Genomic DNA, 20259 nt, shown 5'->3' with positions numbered 1-20259 from the left:
GTGGTATTTTTAAATTATGCAGATTTTTTTATAAACGTAGAAAACTATCGATAGGCTGCCATAAAAGAACTGATAATTGCTTTTGAACTAGTTCAATAGGTTTAGATCAAACAACGGTTATTGAGGTGTGCAGTTTTTGACTTGAAACAAGTTCAGCAATGCTTTAAAAGTTTGATAATTATTCTATTTATATTTTTCCCTGCTGCAGCACATGGTTTTTAATTCGCAACACAGTATATATCATTTTATGGATGGCTTACTGAATACAAGGTAATTAAAAATCGATTCGATTTATTTATTTTCATTGCTTTTTTGATTAAAACATACATATAAATTCATTGTATTATTCATAAACAAATAACAGTATTAACAACATACAGGATTACAGGAATATTGCCTGTTTCTTCTGCATCTGCGAGATGTTTGTACAAATGGCTGTGAATATCGCACCAATAGCTGGAGTATTGGAAGCTGTTCAACAATCGGCTTGCACCGACTTTTTGGCCAACAGCGGTGTTATGGGCTGATCGCGCCTGTTTGCTGGCTCCTGGCGCTTTGCCTCCTTATCGCCATACAGGTCAAGGTCGCGTCCATAGTACCAAACGAGCCAGTCAAATACGACGCCAATAAACGTGAAGACTGCAGAGAGATGGAGAGAAAGGATAATCAACAGGCCTTACGGCATTTACTTTTACTTACAGCAGGACAAAAAGTTGATGGAATAACGGAATCTCGTTTGATCGTAGAGCTGACAATTGCCTTTGCCATGACAGGTCTTCGTCCACACCAGGCAGGTGGAGTCGATGATGCGACCAAATATTATTGGGCCCGGAATCAAGGCAAATAAGCTGATCAGCATCAAGGCCAAGCCCTGGGCAAATGATTTATCCTCGGGCGCAACGGTGCGATAGTTGACCAGCACGTTGCCAATACGACCGGAGCTGCCGAACCAGTTCACAATAATGGAAGTTATCGAGAATATCCAAAAGACCGTATCGCATCCTTTCATGCAGACGCCTGGACGCAGCACCAGATCAGCAACTGCTCGCTTGCTGCGCTGCAATATATTGTCGACAAGTTCCTCGGAATTATCATCGCTAAGTAGCGGTACATCATCCCCAAATATATCCAGATCCGTGCTATCTATGAACGTCATCTCCGTGGTGCCATCTTCCAATACCAAACGCTCTGCGGCTTTGCCATACGACTCCATAGGAACAATCGAGTCCTTGATGCAGGCGCATTTGTCGTACAGCTTGGTATCTGCATTCCAGCTGGTGCAGCCCGCATGGCAGGGCGAGAAGTAGGTGGTGTCGCTCGATTCATGGCAGACTGGTGAAAAGTTGACGCCCTCGCAGGAGCAGTTTGCATTGCAGTTGCTGGTCAAATTGAGGCTGTTAAAAGAAACGGAGTACAATATATGTAGTATGTGTGAGTTATAAGTTGTGCGATCGGTGTGACGTCACAAGTGCTGGAAAGTTTTATTAGCTGGCAGCACTTGCTGCAACTAAGGTTAAATATTCTGATTGGCAGAGCAGTATCAATAACATTATTCTGAAGTATCGTCACGCAGCGGCGGCGTATTTATACCACTTTATGATATGTTTATTTTCGATTATGCATTTATGTCGGTCGTTTTATTTTATTAATTTATTAACTACTTCTGCATTTGCTTTATCGAATTTCTATGAAACAAAACAACACACGGCAACTTTAGCATATGATCGCGACCAGGTGGCAACGCTTGTTAAGGCTGAGCTTAGAAAGTGGGCAGAATGGCAAATTAAAGTAAACAAACAAGATGGCGGCATGCAAAAAGTGTGAAAACTGTGTGCAAATTTTACAAATTAACGATAAATAGAAAATATAGTTAAAATAATAATCATAATAAATAAGTGCGGTAATAAAGACAATATGACTTACTTGCCGAGATGAGTTGTTGAAAAGGAATCGGGACAATACAAGAATGCATAAGAGATCTGACCTGAAAAAGTGCAATAGAAGAGAAATTGAATTGAAGAATAGAAATGATATATAATTTATATGTATATATATGTATGTAAAATATATATTTTCATCATTTTTTTTCAACTAACCGCATATGTAAATAATGCCCACAACGACATTCCACATTAGAACCTTGCTAATGGATGGCTTCTTCTTGGATATGACAATGCCAGAGGCAAAGAGGCCAATGATCATGCCCAGAATGGACACAGGACCAACGATAATGGTGGCACTCTGTGCCGCTTTATGGAACACAACCTCCATATACTTGGTCAGGAAGGTCATGAAGCCCGTTGCACCCAGTATATAAAAGACGCCCGATGAGATGTTAAACATGAGCAGCTTATTACGCAGCAGGCGCATTAGAGCACGTGGGAAATCCTTCATTTTGGGTAGATCAGCATTGGCGCCAGCTCCAATGCTATCCAAGGCGGCAATCGAGGACACGCGACTACTCAAAGGAAATCCCTCCTCTCGCTTCAGCTCCTCGTGACGAAGGGCATGGGGCAAATGCGAATTGCGATTCGCCTCATTCGATTTCTTTGGCAGCTGCTTGGGAAAGAGACCAATCAGACCGGAGAAGACGCACATCAAGGTGCCCAGGATAACCCAGCCAAGCCACCAGGCGCCCAACCAGCGTGGATCCTTGCTGTCAATCAAAGGCGTTTTCCGGGGGTCAATGAATGTGTTCAATGAAATGTATCCTAAAATTGAACAGAGATTAGCCAGCACTCCAACGATAATGGAATCATGTAAGGCTCACCAAAGAAGAAACCAAAGACGGGCCCGATCATGCGCAGCGACATGGCCACCGCCAACATCAATGGCGTATTCGTTCGCTTGGTATTATCGTCTAGGTACGTTTGACCTAGAGCATAGTACAGGGTATTACCCACGCCCAGCACAAACTGTGAGAAGAAGATCAGCACCAGGGGCACATACGTAAACAGACTATCGCAATTGTCAGCCGCCTTGCCTACGCCACAGAGCTGCTCTGGCTTGCTCTTCGAGGCGCTTGCATTCTATATAGAAGAAATATTTTTATTGATGAATATTAAACCATTCATGAAGTTTCGTCTTACCGCGGCTGTAAAGCTCACATTGAGCGAACTATTCACCAGACTATCCTGATATTCCTGTGTTAACTGTAATACCTCATCGCCGGCTCCATAGATAAAGTGCGGTAGTACCAATATGAAACAGGATATGCCGCAGAGCACAATGCCCCAGGCGATCCAGCGTGGACGATTGCGCTGACCACCGATATAGGATAGGATCAGGGACAGCATTATCTGTGATATCTCATTGCCACTTAGCACAATGCCTGCGAGGAATGGATCAGTTTAGGTGAGTTAGTGATAACCATATGCTAATAGTAACTTTTAAGGCTATTTGATTGATTGAGGGAGTAAATAATGAAAAAGCTTACGGTTTTTAATGGTTTGAAGTTTAAAATAACCAGAAATAGAGTCGCTTTGCTCTCTTATGTCTATCACTACATTTATTAAAGTCTTTAAACTTTCAAGAAGGTAGTAGGAAACGCACTACTGAATTGTAAGTTAAATACTTGAGTCGACAACACTCAAGTTGTTTATATTTTGTGTTTGTTATATTTATTCGATCGTGGTAGATATCGGCAACATGCATATTTTCAGTCACAACCATGTCAATCAATCAAAGTGTTATGCTCACCCGTCGTCTGGCTAGGGATTTTGAAGCGTTTTTCCAGTGTGGTCAACGTGACAATGAAATACATGTAGGACATGGCTTGAATTGTTCCCAGTAGCCCGTAGACGCCCATGAACGCTTTTGTTGTGGCATATTTCTGCAGCCAGGCGGGATGCCATTTGCCCAATCCACACAAATAGTGTCCCGGGGGCAAATGTTGTTTCCGTAGCTCCGACATGGCTCCGGGCTCAAGTTTAGAGTGGTTGTAATTGATTGTCTGCTGTGTTCAATGGCCACTGCACATGAGCATGTCGTGCTGATAAGATTAATATAAATGCGAATTTATACCTCGGAACTGAAAAAATGTTTACATTGAATACCCAGAAGAAGAGACAAGCGTAAGAGTAAGAGATAAAGAGAGTAAGAGGATGAAAATGATCGAGATAGAGACGAGAAAGAGGAAGGGGCTTACATAGTTTCTGATACGTCAGGTTTATGGTGCAAATCCTACTGAAATCAATATCATAAAAAACAATTTGAGATATTCTCAATTTTCTATTTATAGGTATTATTCATATTTGGCAAAACACAATCTTGTTATGGATCGACCTTGTTTTGCTTAAAATACTTAATTAATCGTGACTCGTTCTAATTGTTACTTCTTCATCTGGAATTCGGCGCATAAACTGCGAAATCGCATGATATAGGAATTCTAGGTACAATTATTGATTACGCTGGGCGTCTACCTATTCATATTCAAGATCACATTATGCCCGCCAGCGCTCTATTGATTAGATAAGCCCTACCATAATATTTGGTCAGTCTCCTTCTGTCACGACCTATAAACGGATCTTCGCATTCTCTTCTTTTATGCTCTTACAATATGCCAGCTAATGCTGAGAGAGTGAACTTGCATTGGAATTATGTAGCACCAAGTGATAGTCGAAAAATACCCATCTGGATTTTACGAGACTGTAGAGTTATATAGAGTTTAGTTTGGTCTGGTCCGGTTGGACATTATCTTATCGTTGAGTATTAACAAATCGCTGATTGCCTGCCTAGTCGATTGTATAATACCCTGTTAAACTATATAAATAGCACAAATATTATGGTTCGAGTAGACTGATTTTTAATTGGCTATGGAGATGTATATTAATAACTTAGGTTTAACAATTATAGATCTTATACTTTTTTGTTTTTTCTTTTATTTTTATGCTTAGTTTGAGTTTTATACGCGAAATAATAACTTCTCGGAATATACTTTTCTCTTTCTTATCTCACGCTGATTGGAAAAACTTAACAATAGAGAATGTAAACAATAATAATTCTTGGTATTGACTAAATTACTGACCGTTAAGCTACCAACAACGATCCCAAAAGATTAATTTTGAGTGTTTTGAGCAATAAATTTAAAAAACAGGCAAATAAATTACGATTTCATAAGATCTATTTATACTCTAACTGCACACTAAAGAGAAACATATCAGAACATAAATATAGCAATAATTTCGCACTATGCAAGCTCGACCGAAAGCTGCTTTACAAACAATAGTCGGGCCCATAGAAGCGAGACACATCTAATCCATGTGTAATCCAATTTGCAAATATTAATAAAAAAAACCCCCTTGATTCCTCTCCTTCTCACTAATTGCCTGCTAGGCAAACAGACGAATGACGAGTGCAGCCATAAATGCAACTAAGCCCGCACAAACAGATATAGTTCTATATCAGATAATACCAGGCGTTCACACGACAAATCAATTGAACACAAAGAGGTCGATGTGTCGAGCTATCGGTCAGCGTTTATTTTTCGAATCACAAAAGAAACATCCGACACGCTTATGAACTCTGTTTCAAGTGAGGATGAGGAGAGATGAAGAGTATTCAAAGCCTTCTTTAAATAGATTTATCAGTTGTTTTCTATACAGAGATAATAGAGCTTAGGAACGTATTAAACTTTTAGGTTTACATTAGAAGGAACATAAAGTGTTTCGTATATTATTTTGCTTAATTAAGATATTGAGTTTTACTGCAGATCAATTAGACTAAAGGTTGATAGGGGTTAACAAGGTTTAATTATAAATTCCGTTCAAGCAAATTGCGAAAGATGTGAAAGCTATTTTCACGATTTCTAGTTTGATTGTTCTGTTTGGATATTCATAGACTGATAAGGTATTACAAATTATTTTATTTATTCTTATTTTGTTTTTTTTAAGAAAGTATCCAAAACACTTCTTAGTATTTTTTTTTTTAATTAAAAAAATTAAGATATAATTAATATTTACGTAGATTTTTTTCAATATATATAATCAAAATTAAGGACAATTAATTAATATAGCACTATTATTTTTGGCACGTTAAGATTAGTCCCAAATTAGATTAAGAAACTTAATGAATATTTCACATTTTGATTTATTTTTGCTTCACTCTATATGTATATTTACATTTTATCAGGAGACGTTTGCAATTATGATTAAACTTATCGGCACTCGAAAAGCAATTAATATATGCTTAATTAAATTCAGTTCAGTTAGGTTCCTTAGAGAACGACTGTTGTAATCAGATGTGAGGATCGCGGATAGTTATCATTGCGAGAAAGAGAGAGCGAACGAGCGAAAGGATGACAAAGAGAGACGGAGGCAATGAAGACGTTTAGAACCGTGCCGCCGCGTGTCGCGTATCAAACTGACGAATAGAAACGCGAAATAACTGTGTTGGCCTGGCCCAACTACACTCGCCGAAGGCGAACCGATAATAATTGTGGCTCGATAATGCGGATAATAAAATAACATTATCAGCAAATATATAGAGTGGACTGCAAATATATTATCAGGCCCATTTACGTTACGTTACGTTACGTTACTCATGCGCCACGTGAGTTCCTAATCCGTGTGAGTAGTTCGGCCATGATCTCTCTCCCACTCTCTGTCTGTTTCAGTGTGAGAGCTGCATGTGGACCATAGCAATAATGCAATAATAAACAATGACAAATGCGACAATGACACTATTACTATTAATATAGTTCACAATCCACGCTTCAGCCCCTTGCTCAAAACAATTTATATGCCTGCCTGCCTGTCTTCATCTTTATCTATGTCTATCTCCCTTTCGTCCCATTGTGATTGGATTTGTAAGTGAATTAGCGTAGAGTATAGAATGTAAAACCCAGAATCTGCTCTCCAAATGTGCAACAATCGGGCGAGATATGCTACAATAGTTCAGTTCAGTATCTATCTGGGTATTTGAGTCATTTAACAATGCTAAAAATGTTTTTCTGTAAAGTATTTTAATCTAAACTTAAGGATTTAATACAAAATATAAATATTTGTATAATACAATATTTGTATATTTTATTTAATTACCTAATCTTTAAATTTTTCTATAGTTAACAGCAAATATTTACTTTTGTTATATATAAAAAAAATATATTCTCATTGTTAGGCATTTTATTGGAATTATTTTGATTGATTGATTAGAGTATTTTGATCCCTTTAATGAGACTTTACAAATGGATCCGGCTCATTGCCGTTTGGCAGTTGGTTATTTTGTCCCATATTGAAGAAAAGGGTTATGCCGAAGACCAACATCATTAGCAATATGGCCACAGTAAAGAGCGTCTGCGTGAGAGCAGGTGTTAGATATACCTCGCAGAGCCAACAGGGCTTGGGCATATAGTCGGGATCCATCGCCGTAACGCTATCTGAATATAGAAATATAAAAGAAAGAAATGCGTTAGATTATTTCAATAGGTATAAGTACTGGGGATCATAAATTTAATACAGAGAAATTTCGAAATAAACCCTCTCCTATTCCATCATATCAATGAAAATAGATCATAGGACTTAATTTGTATATTTCGATCCTGCAAATTACGTATAAATTGTAAATGTCGCAGTCTTTAGACAACTATTATCCTCCACTTACTTAATACTTTTATATTACTTTGCTTTACCGACAAATATATCAGATCTACAATAGATCAACTGTATAAACTTTTGTATATAGATCAGGATATCCATTTGTTTACTTACCAACTGCAACAACATCCATGCTGAGTGACTGCATGCTGACGCGACTGCCTACCTTGGAATACGCGTTTAGGGATTGGCAACAAAAACTAAATTTTTTGCCATAGAAAAGTAGGTCTCTGGGCGTATGCGTTACATTACGGAAAACTAATTTGTATATACGCCAATTACCGACAACAGGTAACAATATTATCCGAAGATCTCCTGCTGCCGTGCTTATGAGAAAGGCTACGCCTTTCATTATATTCAATGGATCGCGCAGTTCAACGTCAAACTTCACCGCCTCGGTCATATGAATGTACTCCCGTGTGTAGTAAACGTTAACGCCAGTGGAGTATTCCTGGGCATAGACAATCGTGCTCAAAGTAATGATGGCCCTCGGATGTCGAAAGACCCTTATCTCTGTAATCTGCTTCTGATCATCCCCTTTTGGTTCACTACGGCTGATGTTCGATGGCATTTGCGACTTGGTTTGCATTTGGGGCTCGGCTAGTGGACGTCCCTTTGCTTCATCTGTTCTACGTATGCGTCGCTCGATCTCCTCTGTCGGCTCCCCATGCGCTGTGTAGAGCTGGACAACCTGACAGGCCGTTAGATTGGAGGCCACAGCCTCCATAAACTTATCTGTGGAGTAGCAATAAATTGATATCATAAGCGGAAATTGAATAGCTCAGTGGAACGACTAGTTCCTGAGCGGAACAGTGAAGAATGAACCCGTTAGAGTGATTATCAGTTCATTTTTGATCACATAGAACTAATGCAATAGTAATCTGGCTATAGTTCAGTTCTATTGAACCAGTTCAGTTGGTTCGACTTACCATGTTCGGTTAGATTTTGAGTCTGAAAATTGTAGGCATATATGTGACCCTTCTTGCAGGGCAGCTGCAACATTTTGTCTCTTTCGCTCCAGACCAGCTCCTGATTGTGCTCGGCCAAGAGCGTTCCCAGCGCTGTCACCGGCTTTCGAATCTTGCTGTAGTACGTACGTGGCTCCATTTTACGCAAATAGGCAAAGCAGTCAGGCTGCAGGCAGCTCAGATCCTTCGAGGTCAGCTTCAAGAGAGAGAGATAGAGAGGGAGAGACAAGCAGCGTTCAAGTGAGATGGACTGTGAACTAATCCATTGTGACTTACCAGCGGCGCAAAGTAAACAATCAACATGTGATCCTTGAGCAACGGCCGCAGGCGAGCAGCAAATTTCTTCGGCTTGATTGTGTGGAAGATGTTGCGTGGCTCCGTTCTGTGTGTGGCAAGGATATTCCATAAACAATAGCCAGAGTGCAGCAATTTCTGACTTACAGTTTAGCGCCCCAGATGACGACAGGCGGAGTCGAAGGTAATGACAGAGCTTCAGGCTTCATGGTAGCCATCAAAAATATGACTTTTACAATTAGTGCTATTTTCATAATGAATCATTAGAAAATGAAGAGATTTTTACAACATTCCAATCTTAAGCTCTTCTATTTGAAACTGATTCTGTTAATACAAAACTAGAGCAAAGCTTGCTTTGAGGCATTTTCGAAGTTAGCACGAGTCAAAATTAAACCTGGAATTTGTCGAAATGGGCTTAGGCACATTTGGTAGCCTGCAACATACAATGAAGCTCAAATGTTGCTAAGCAACACTGCTGAGAGCAGATCAAATGATGCCATTAATAACAGTTCGAATGTCTCGCAACATATTTGAGAAAATGTGCCCAGCAGCATAAATAACACTGCGAATGTTGCTCGAAAGCGCGACTGCTGCTTAGGGACATATCGAATGTTGCCGAGATCAATTCGAGTGGCTGGCCACATGTTGCTAGTGCGTAAGCAATAAAGTTGGGTCCGAATGGGAATTGAAATGTAATCAAGCGGCGATAAGATAAAATCCGAATGCTTATCAGGGCCAACAGGGAGCATGGGCAGGGGCAGGGGCAGGGGCAGGGTCTGTTATAGTTATGGCACCTGCATTTCGGTGCTCGCACCTGTGCCGCTAGTCGCCCATTGACAATTGCTTCGAATAGTCGCGCGAATATGAAACGAATTAACTGAAAAGCTAAAAAAAAAAAAAAAAAAAAAACAATTACAAATTAAAACGAATTATTTGAATCATCGAATTTCGAATAGTGTAACAGAGAATGGTGCAGAATACGCGCAGCTCCGACTTATCGCAGATTGCCGTCAATGCCAACAATATACCCGATGGTGTGTGAATGATAAGGAATGAATATACTATAGCTATACGATACTATATACAATATATATGTATGTGTTTCCTCTACAGACAGCGTTGATTGCGGCATCAAGGGTCTGGGCTGGTGTCGCGGCCCCGCCTGCCAGAAATACGCCCGCCTGCGCACCTTCACCATTGTCCTGCTCTGCTCGGGGCTGCTGCAAGGCGCCTGCGAGCTCTACTTCCGTGTCTCGGCCAAGCAGGCGGCCTTCCAGTACGGCTACAATCCTCTGTTAGTCGGTGAGTAAGCCAAGAAATATACGAACACATACATATATACATTTATATGTGTACGACAGTGGGCAAAGAGTCGGTCGAAGCTGCTTGTTGTTGGCCTCAATGCACGTTTATTCGAACTTCGAATGTTGCTAAGCTTTTCCAGCCACCAAGTGCGAGCGAGAGGGCATGCAGAACAGAGAGCAAACTTATCAGTTTTTGCGATATTGTTTATGATTTTGGCTATGTGTGTGTGTGTGAGTGTGTGTGTGTGTGTGTGTGCGCGAGTGTGTGTCATCACAGATACAAGTGGCCAACAACTGGGCTAGATTTCATACCGTGTAATCATAACAATAGGACTATTTTTTACACAATTTATGGGACAACGATACAGCCCAACGGGACAAGTAAAACCCCATAGCTAGCTCCACTATTTATAGCTCGTGTTATTTACAAACATTAGGGCAAAAATATGTTTTAGCCATGTTGACGTTAAACTAATATATGTATGTAGATTCTGCAATTTAATAATGGATCATATTTATTTATTATTTACACTTAAGTATTTGTCATCGTCAAAGCATTGCAAACATTTTGGAAATAACTGTGACGTCATCGTTCCTTATTAAATTGCTCAAATATTGTGAATATCAATTTCGTGTGCCCCATTGCTAAGGGATTTATCAGTAAGACATATTTATATCAATCGAAAATTGAAGCTTATTCAGTCTTTAAGAATCCCAAAGGACTTGAGCTTTATCTTAAACTCTGTCAATAAAATTAAGAATAAGAAATATTTTAGGAATTGAAAATAGAGATCTTAACTTTGGCAAGGCTTTTCTTTTATTTATCTGATTTAAAAGAATTCCAAATTCCCGTTTCAATGTATGACAATTGGAAATCTAACATTTGATTAAGGATTAATGTAACTGATTCCTTCTAGACAAAAGATATCTAGACAAAGGTATATCATATCAAGGGATTGATGATCATACTAGACAAATATATGTCGATTAGTTCACATTTATATATTGTTTTCAATAACAAGTTATTTATCCTGACATATGTAGAGTTGTTAGAGATTTAATGTTGGAAATTTTAACCTATTATATATATATTCTTGGAAGATTAAAAAAAAAATTGAAATATTAAGAAAATAAATAAAATTTCTGCAATTGAATACTGTAGAATAAAATAGAAGAAGAAAATAAAGAATATAATGTAGATGTCTAGATCTAAATCTAGAATAGAATAGAAGAATAATAAAGAATAGAATGTATGTATGTATGTCTAGATTTTAGATGTATGCATTTATGTATATATAGTAGATTAAAGGTAGTTAAGGATTAGAGCTAAATGCGCTATTTAGTTTATAACTTAACTTATTTTAAGTTTATATTAAATAGTTCCATTAGAGACCTAAAAAATGAACTACAGAAGATGCTGAGTTCTCCAACATGGACCAGATCATAAATAGTTTCACTTAATTTACATGCTGATGCTATTCCAGGTCTTTCATTACGATAATTGAACTACACATATTTATCTCATTTTTCAATTTAATCTCTCCACAGATTGGCTTCTGGTCAGCAGTGGCCTATTCCAGGCGGTGTTTGCCTTGGCCTTTGCCTACTGGGCGGACGTCTATCATCCGATCAAGTGGCTGGTGGGCACGCTTATGCTGCAGTCGGTGGCCTGTGTGATTACAGTGATACCCGCTATAATGAACTTGTGAGTACATGGCATATACATATATGAATGTAGATCTCAAATTGATGCAAACCTTTCTCTGGCTCAGTGCTAATGGCGACAAGTCGCAGGATGCTCTGGTGGATGCGAATCTGTGCGCCACTTCGCTGGCCCAGTTCCAGCGGCTGACGCTGACCGAGACGCAGAGCAGCACCTTGACGCTGGCGATGCTGTTCGTGCTGCAGCTGGCCTTGGGCATGGGCTCGCTGGCCTTCTACACGGTGGGCGTCAGCTACATCGACGACAACTCGCTCTCGCAGGACAGTCCGGCGGTGATTGCGGTCGTGCTCGCGTCTCGAGCCTTGGGCCAGCAGGTGGGCTCGTTCCTGGTGCTGGGCGTGGGCCTGACCCATGTGGGCTGGTGGCTGGGCTGGGTTGTGCTCGCGCCACTCATATTTGTGGGCGCTGTGCTGCTGGGTCTGTTCCCCAAGCGCCTGCCCAAGACGGTGATCCATCAGGCGGCACAGCGCATCATTGAGCAGTCGAACATGAGGAGCTTTGGCAGCCAGTTCTCGACCTACCTCGACGACTCGGACTTCTGGCCATCGCTGAAGCGTTTGTTCAACAATCGCCTGCTCATGTTCAACCTGTTGAGCATCATGTTCCTGCAGAGCGGCGTCCTCAACTATGGCCTGCAGGAGGAGAACTATCTGCAGAGTCGCTTCTTTCTGCCGTACAACGAGCAGGACGGCCTCACCCAGGAGTGGCGGGCGGCCTTCGTCTCGTACTTCCTGCGGCCGCCCGTAATGGCTGTGGGCATGCTCATCGCCGGCCTGCTCATATCGAAGGCAAAACTCTCGGCGCGCACCATCACGGGCATCAACATCTCGCTGGCGATCCATCTGGTCGTCATCTATGTGGCCTACGTGTTCATCAGCTGCGACGTGGGCGCCATTGCGGGCGTCGTGGGGGGCAAGCTCTCGCAGCCGTATTGCGCCAGCCAGTGCCTCTGCACGCCCACCGCCTTCATGCCCGTCTGCCCGGAGAACAGCAGCATCACCTACTTCTCGCCCTGCTATGCGGGCTGCACCAGGCGCAGCACCATCAACAGCTTCGAGCTCTACGAGGGCTGCTCCTGCCTCGGCGATCAGTCGCTCAACTCGGGCGGCACTTCGCGTGCCACGCCCGGCGCCTGCAGCGCCAACAGGTGCGAGAAGACCATCATCCTCTTCCAGGTACTAAGCATATCCGCCGCCTTCCTGCTGGGCATGTCCATCATTGGCAAGACTTTGATCACACTGCGAGCTGTTCTGCCACAGGACAAAGCCTTGGCCTTGGCCTTTGAGGTGATGCTTGTGGGACTCTTCGCCTATGTGCCCGTGCATCTCAGCTACTATCTGGTCACACGTAAGTTTTCCTTTGCGGGGTTCCCTTTGATATCCTCTATCCCATGATTGATTTGGTATTTCAGGCACCACTTGTGTCTATTGGGCGCCCAACTACGAGCGCTGTCTGCTGCGCGAGACGCCCAAGCACGGCAATATTCTGGACATACTGACCGCCTCCTTGATACTGGCCAGCGTGCTCTTCGACATCCTGGTCTACATCTTTGCGAAGGGCCTCAATCTCTACAACTGCAAGGTGACGGACAACAACTACACGCCCTCGCTATATGCGCCGGTGCCGCACGAGGACACGGCTGCGGCCCGCGGAGGCAGCCCGACGATGACGACGACAACTGTTGCCTCTGGCTCGCCCATGCAACGTCGCGATGTTCCGCAGGAGGAGGCAGTTGTCCAGCCGCGTCGAATGGAAACCAGTCTCTACAGGCAGCCCAGCTCGTTGACCGATTCCTCGGGCACCCAAAGCATTGTAGAGCCGAATGGTACTGGAGTTACCTATGCACAGGTCATCTTTCCGCCGGACAAGCGCAAGCGAGACGACGGCAACACGAGTCCCAAGCGCCTGGCTGTGCCTGCGAATGTGCCACTGCATCATCTCTCCGAAGCGGACGTGCGCGCACAGCTGGGCACACTCAAGTCCTTCAATGCAGCCCAGCCAGCTAAGAATACGGATGTGATTGAAGAGCAACCTTTGCCTGGCTACCAGGAAGCAGTTGCTCCTGCTGCCAGGCCCCAGAGCCCAGAGACCGACTTCTAAACTGGACGATCAAATATTTTCCCCTTTTTTGAGTGCTAGCAAATAGTATTTTTACGTATACTTTTCATGAGTTGTTCGCACTTTTATTGTGTTTTACCATTTACATTTAATTATTTATAGCATTAATCTATAAATGTATAATCTATGTATAAACAGACGGTATTTTATTTTAGGGATGACTAAATATATCGGCTTACATTGAGCAAAGTCAAAGTATTCTTTGTTCCTTTATCCTTTATCCTTGGTTAAGCCATACCATACCTAAAGGATCAGATCCTTGCACACTTTGCATTGCAATGGTCCACAAATATGTATGCCTTCTCTGTCAGCAGCTTTCTGAAGAGTTCCGCAGGTTAATGTAAGCAGCAGCTGCTACTTTACAGTGGCCATTTAACATAGCGATTGGCTGTTCTGATTTAACAGCAGCATTAATCGATTGCCGCTAGCGAGTATGCAACGAAATTTTGAATTAGCGGACGGTTGGCCCTGGCGTATATGCAACAGATTTTACCTTGCAGATGTAACTGCAACCTTCTGCTTATTTATGTTCGCCTGGTATTTCAGCAGAATTTTAGTTAGGCTGTTTTGAAAGGTCGGCCCTCGCGGGTATGCAACGAAATCGTGAATTTGAAGACACTTGGCCCTAGAGGATATGCAACGATTTTTTTTTGCGTTGCTGCAGTTCACTCTGCTATATTCTGTTACCTGGGACTTTGCTAAACTTTACGTTATATTTAACGTCAAAGGGTTTTTTAATAACGTTTCGCTTGGTTTATATGAAGCCGCAGTTTTACATTGATATCCATTTAAATCCCACACCCAATAAAAAGATTTCAACTTAAGTTTTTCTTTGTATTTTTTTGTTTGTTTTATTATAATTGTATTTCCATTATTTTTATTTAAATATAGTTGGTATTTGCATTTGATTTACTTGTTTTAATCTTTTGTTTTTGTATTTATCACTTACAAACTAATTAATAAATTAATAGTTAGACTTAGAAATGAGGACTTAAGCGCGTAAAAATTAATCATGGGTAGCATAAAAATAAAAAATATTTTAAAAACACGAAACATCCAGAAATAATAAAAAAAGGAAAATCAAAAAATACTTTTTCTATAGTGTGTGGATGGCTGATCTGCAAGCCGATATAGTGTACCATAACAGCTGATATATGTATGTGCGAGTATGCAGCGCAACGTAAACGCCCAAGTTTTATGCTTTTAGTTGGGATATATATGTATATGCATATATACATATGTATATTTGTATAGCTTGGCTTGGTTTATTTACTTTTGGAATAAAGCTGGCAGCCGACCTTAGACAATTCGAGTCTCCGCAGGTGGCCAGTGTTGCAAAAAGTGTTGCAAAATGCCAGACAGATAAAACTTGTGGGTTTACGTTACGCAATTTCTCTCTCTCTCTCTCTCTCTCTGTCTCTGTATCCCTCTATATTTCTTATTCACTCTTCTCTTTATAGTTTTCATTGCTTTTGCAGTTTTTAGCTAATTGAATGCTCTTTTCTGTATGTGCGCGAGAGAGAGAGAGAGAGATAGTGTGTGTGTGTATGTGTTTGATTAACAGAAATCTTACAACAGATTTGATTTATACAAAAATTCGAAAATTAATATTAATTATTAAACTAAATATTTGCATAACAATTAAAATAGGACGACTTTTGCTTAATATTTAATACATTCTTTTTAAATCCTCTTTCATTGTTTTAGCTTTGTATCTCATCCGCTTTCATTTCTGCTGAGTAGGGTGTATTTAATTTAGTAGGGCTGTTCACTTTTGAAGTGATTTTTTTTTTTCGCTTGAATTTCTAATTGTGTTTTTTGCCTTTAGTTAGTTTTTTTTTCGCTCTCTTCAAAAGTTGCACACATTTTATATATATATTTAATATATTTACAATAATTTTCTTGCTGCTTTGTTTTTTGATTCATTAAATTTTGTGAGCAAAAATGAAGAATTTGACATAGAATATTCTAATAGATATAACTACAACGATTCTTTTCTACGTATGTTTTTTTTTCTCGTGTATTTGTATTTAAATTTTCCTTTCATTTTTGCTTTTAATAATTTGAAACATGCACATTTATGATTTTTGTTTTTTCTTTAGATAATTTGCATTTTTTTTTAAAATTAAATAATTGAAAATTATAAAGTAGCAGATTGTTGTTTTACATATATCATATATATATATATATATATATATATAAATAATCAGTGTGAATAAAATTGTTGATATTATTTTCATATTTGCTGCTGCTGCTACCGCTGACTTTCAGTAAATTTCTTTAAGTATATATATATATATATATATATACTTAAAGAAATTTACTGAAATATATATATATATATATATATATATATATATATATATCATATATATATATATATATATATATATATATATAATATATATCTTTTTTTTTTGTTTTAGGCGCTTGCTTCGGATATTTTCTTGCTTGCTTTTTACAATTTACAATGCACAATGCAAATTATCACATATTTTATTTTCTTTATCTTCCTCTTTTTCGCATTCCTGTCATCTCTATCTTTATCTTTCTCTACCCATGCACATTGCGCGGCTCAAATTCTACTTTTTACAATATTTAAGTATTCATTTGAAGCCAATTTAAGTGTTATTATTTTTATAATTTTTTCCTCAGCTTAGATGTTTTGCATTTAATTTTTATTTATTTTTATGTTTTTCTTAGTTTTTTTTTGTGTTTGCTTTTGTTTTTTGCACAACTTTTGTCGAGCGTTAAATAACATAAAACAATGTATTCAATAAACAAAAAGAAAAAGATTGAAAAATGGGAAAAACAAATTAACAAGATTTTCATCTTCTGTTTTTATCTGTGCATTGCATAAATCTTATGTTAATTGGCGCAGCAGCGCTCTGTTAAATAAAGAATGAAAACACTCTGTGAAAGCCGACGTTAACAGTTGGCCAGCCGCAGCCGTGGCTGTTAACGCGATCTATTCATTTATGTCTGTCTATGTGTGTGTGTTGTGTGTATGTTGTGTTTGGATGATTTTGTGTATGTGTGAAGGTATGTGTGTTAAACAAATATCACAATCGAGAAATTAACAAAATGGCGGCTGCAGCAGCGCTACCAGCAGCCGCAGTTGCAGCCAACAGCACAAAACTTTAACAGCAGAGCTTTTCCTCCTGCTCTTCTCTCTTTTTTTGTTACTCACTTACATTTGCTCACTCTGCTCTCTATTTGTTTTGAGCTTTTGTTTGTAATACTTTTGGTTTTTGGTCTGCTTTTGTTGTTGGTGGTGTTACTGTTGTTGCTGCTGCTGTTACTGCTGCTGTTGCTGCTCTTGCTGGAAGGGGGGCGGGGGCTGCTAACGCTTAACTCTGTCTCAGCGACAAAGTTTTTTGTTGTGTTATTATTTCGACATTCCAGTGCCCCTGGACAGTGGGCCACATTAATAAAATTACGATTAAAACAAACTAACAAACAGCTTAGGACATCGGTCCATTTGTGCTGATGGCTGCGACGCCGCTGCCTCCGTTGGTCGCTGGCTGTGCTGCTTCGACGACTGTTGTGATAGCTGCGTCGATGCCGCTGCCGCTGTTGCCGCTGCTTCCGTTCTCTGTGCCGCTGCCATTGGCGATGATTGTGGACGGCGCTGTTGACGCCGCTGGGCTGGTGGCTGCTGCCGACGCCGGCGTCACTGCTGTCACTGCAACGGCTGCTGTTGCTGCCGGCGGCGCTGCCTGTATGGCCGGCGTTGCTGGCGGCGCTGCGACCGCTGCCGGCTGCTGACTACCAGCAATTTGTAGCTGCATCTGCAACTGCTGCAAGGTCTCCGGCGACATGTTCGACTTGAGTATGTTATTCTCCAGCTCCAAATTGGAGATCTTGTCCATCAGCTCGGAGATGCGCTCTTTCAATACCTCCACCTCCTCGCGCACCGCTATCATCAGGTGCGACTTAACCAGGTCCTGCAATAAGAAGATTATCAAATTAGTAAATGAAAAAAATTCAAATTCAATTTACGTTAAGTTTACATGGCTATAATTTCCAAAAATGTTAACTGTGCTGATCATTTATATTAAATAACAGTGCCCGCTCGCTCTCGCTCTCTCTCTCTCTGCTGCTCTTGCTTAACATAACCGCTTGCTGTTATTCCCCCATGCAGCTATCGATAACAGAACCAACTTTGGCGCTCAGTTTCAATTTCTACAGAATGGCGACAAAATCAATGTAAAAACTCATTCATTATACCGCCTTTCATTGCTGTAGCGTGTTGCCACACAATACATATACATACATATATATATATTTCGTTTTTATGACTAAATGTCAATGCCAGCAACATGCCACGCGTGTTGGCAATGCTCATGAAAATTTAATATGCCCATTATATGGTAGAGTGGGCGTGGTTGGAGGCCATCTAAAACCGACAGATTTTCCACGAAACAAATGTCTGTCTCCGCCTGTTGCCAACCCGCTCACACCTTGATTGTGTGCTTGTGGCACGTGCAACACACCCCATGGAGCCAGGTGAGTGCGTTTTCTGTTTAATTTGAAATGCTTTTCCTTTCTGTTGAAAATTACGTATTCATACCCAAAATGCAACAAAATATTGAATGCACATATATATATTGCATATATATAAATATATATACATATTTAATTCATTAATTTTCTTCACTGCATTTTGCTGCCACGCTGGCAAAACTGCGCGCGTTTCCAACGCGTTTTGTTCGCGTTTTCGCTTAGTCATAAAAGCAGAAAGAAACAAGAAGCTCATATGATTTATAGCTGGGTGACCTATGCGAAGGTGGGTGTTTTTCTAAGGGGCATGGTCAATGCGCTGTCGTCTCGCATGTTCCACAGTGATTTTTTTTTTTTTTTTACTTTTTTGGCTGGGCTTTTTGCCAAGCGCTTGAATCACAAAAAAAAAAAAAACGCGTCGAGTCTATAAATATTTGCACGTTTTTTCATTTGTTCACAAAATGCTTAATAAATGAATTTAAATAAATGTAAAAATTGATTTATGCATGTAAATAAATAGCACGAATAACAGTGAAATATTTGAAAAATAAATATAGAATTAGAAATTATGAAAATGATAATTTTCATAAAATTTACTTTGTGAATCCCACTGCTTATATAAAAACAGTTCATAAACGTATAAAAACAAAAACTGGTTCACGCTGAATCGAATAAACACCAAGTGTTAAAATAGGGGAAAAAAGAAGAAACATGTACATACATCTATAGTTACATATTTTGAATGCAAATAAAATTCATTCATTATTATACATAAATTGTAGACATATTATTTGTTGTCTGATAAGAATTATTAAATATTTATTTCTTTAATAATTATATATTTTTTAAAGAAATTTAAAGTATTGAAATTATTAAATACTGATTTTTATACATTTTTTCATATATTTATATATTCGAAATTCTATTCTCCAAATGCAGGTAACACAAACCAACCACAAGCAAGGCAAATGCATTTAACGCACTCACACACTTACACAAACAGAAACACACACACACACACACACACACACACACAGACAGGCAGAGACAGACAAATAGAAATTGGTAGTCGGTCGGGTCGAGGTTCGTTTTTGGGGTTCATGCGTGTCGCTTTCTGAGGTAGACACCAAACGCTTCTGCTGCCGCTGCTTCTTCTTTTTCTTCTACAACTTCTGCCTGTTGTTTTTGGTTGTTTTTTTCTTTCGAGTCTTTCGTTTATTTTCCTCTTATTTTTTGCCTGCACTCAACGAAACTCTCAAAAAAAAAAAAAAAAATACCACCAAATATGGCGTCGCTTCACTTGTTCCATGTGCTCTTTATTTTTGTTTTTTTTGATGAATCTTTATTTTAAATTCTTTCTCTCTGACAAAATAATTATACTACTACATATATAAAGACGTTTATTCATATATATAAATATGTAAATACATCTACATATATATGTATATTCTTGTACGACATGTTTGCCTTGAATGCGCGCAGCCTCAATTGAAACGAAAAAAAAATCTATGCACAAAAAATCAATAGAAAATGCAAGGTGAAATTTTTAGCCAATGCAACTAACTATAGTATATGTATATTATTTATATATATTTTTTTCTTTCTTCTTTATACATACTTTGGCATTTGGCACCATCACATAGCAGGGGCTGTCGTAGCCCTTCTGCCAAATTTCGTAGAGCCAATTTTCAGGCTGACGTAGAGACATGGTGCCCATCATTTTTGTATATATGTATTTATTATTATTAGTTACACTT

At 39.7% G+C, this 20259-nt stretch overlaps 4 protein-coding genes across 13 annotated transcripts in view; 1 reads left to right on the top strand and 3 right to left on the bottom strand.

The window, feature by feature from the left end:
- Positions 1 to 274: 274 nt before the first annotated feature.
- On the bottom strand, positions 275 to 6481 carry Oatp33Ea (Organic anion transporting polypeptide 33Ea). The gene is made up of 8 exons (XM_030382900.2): positions 6120 to 6481; positions 3700 to 4030; positions 3090 to 3331; positions 2771 to 3029; positions 2097 to 2711; positions 1924 to 1984; positions 700 to 1394; positions 275 to 639 (listed from the first exon to the last, which is right to left on the bottom strand). The coding sequence occupies exons 2-8, from the start codon at positions 3911 to 3913 to the stop codon at positions 476 to 478; spliced, it is 2250 nt and encodes a 749-aa protein (XP_030238760.1). The 5' UTR covers positions 3914 to 4030; positions 6120 to 6481; the 3' UTR covers positions 275 to 475.
- Oatp33Eb (Organic anion transporting polypeptide 33Eb) lies at positions 3214 to 14116 on the top strand. 4 transcript variants are annotated; one of them, XM_089257117.1, is made up of 5 exons: positions 3218 to 3354; positions 9968 to 10156; positions 11707 to 11863; positions 11931 to 13228; positions 13293 to 14116. In XM_089257117.1, exons 3-5 carry the CDS (start codon positions 11811 to 11813, stop codon positions 13979 to 13981), a joined length of 2040 nt encoding a protein of 679 aa, XP_089113243.1. In that variant the 5' UTR covers positions 3218 to 3354; positions 9968 to 10156; positions 11707 to 11810; the 3' UTR covers positions 13982 to 14116. The 4 variants fall into 4 exon arrangements, with proteins under 4 accessions (XP_089113244.1, XP_089113243.1, XP_089113245.1 ...); XM_030382898.2 differs by lacking the exon at positions 3218 to 3354 and adding an exon at positions 9662 to 9888; XM_089257118.1 differs by lacking the exon at positions 9968 to 10156 and having other exon boundaries at positions 3214 to 3354.
- On the bottom strand, positions 7129 to 9220 carry LOC108658801 (uncharacterized). Its single transcript, XM_030382934.2, has 5 exons — positions 9002 to 9220; positions 8837 to 8942; positions 8522 to 8756; positions 7707 to 8327; positions 7129 to 7375 (listed from the first exon to the last, which is right to left on the bottom strand). The coding sequence occupies exons 1-5, from the start codon at positions 9106 to 9108 to the stop codon at positions 7167 to 7169; spliced, it is 1278 nt and encodes a 425-aa protein (XP_030238794.1). The 5' UTR covers positions 9109 to 9220; the 3' UTR covers positions 7129 to 7166.
- Positions 14117 to 17214: 3098 nt separating the features above from the next.
- bun (TSC22 domain family member bunched) overlaps positions 17215 to 20259 on the bottom strand; it is a 129913-nt gene continuing 126868 nt past the window's right edge. For 6 of the 7 annotated variants that reach the window (XM_089258515.1, XM_089258523.1, XM_089258516.1 and 3 more), the window contains one exon: positions 17215 to 17946. In XM_089258515.1, coding sequence (XP_089114641.1) covers positions 17464 to 17946 — 483 coding nt within the window. In that variant the 3' untranslated portion in view covers positions 17215 to 17463. The remainder of the gene's footprint in view (positions 17947 to 20259) is intronic. The other variant, XR_016196581.1, reaches the window with a different exon arrangement.

Source organism: Drosophila navojoa, chromosome 3 (genome assembly GCF_054131105.1).
Source record: "Drosophila navojoa isolate 15081-1374.11 chromosome 3, UAZ_NAV_1.0, whole genome shotgun sequence".
In the NCBI taxonomy this organism is placed as follows: Eukaryota; Metazoa; Arthropoda; class Insecta; order Diptera; family Drosophilidae; genus Drosophila; species Drosophila navojoa.
Note: the sequence above shows the minus strand (reverse complement) of the source record. Positions and strands in the feature narration are given on the sequence as shown.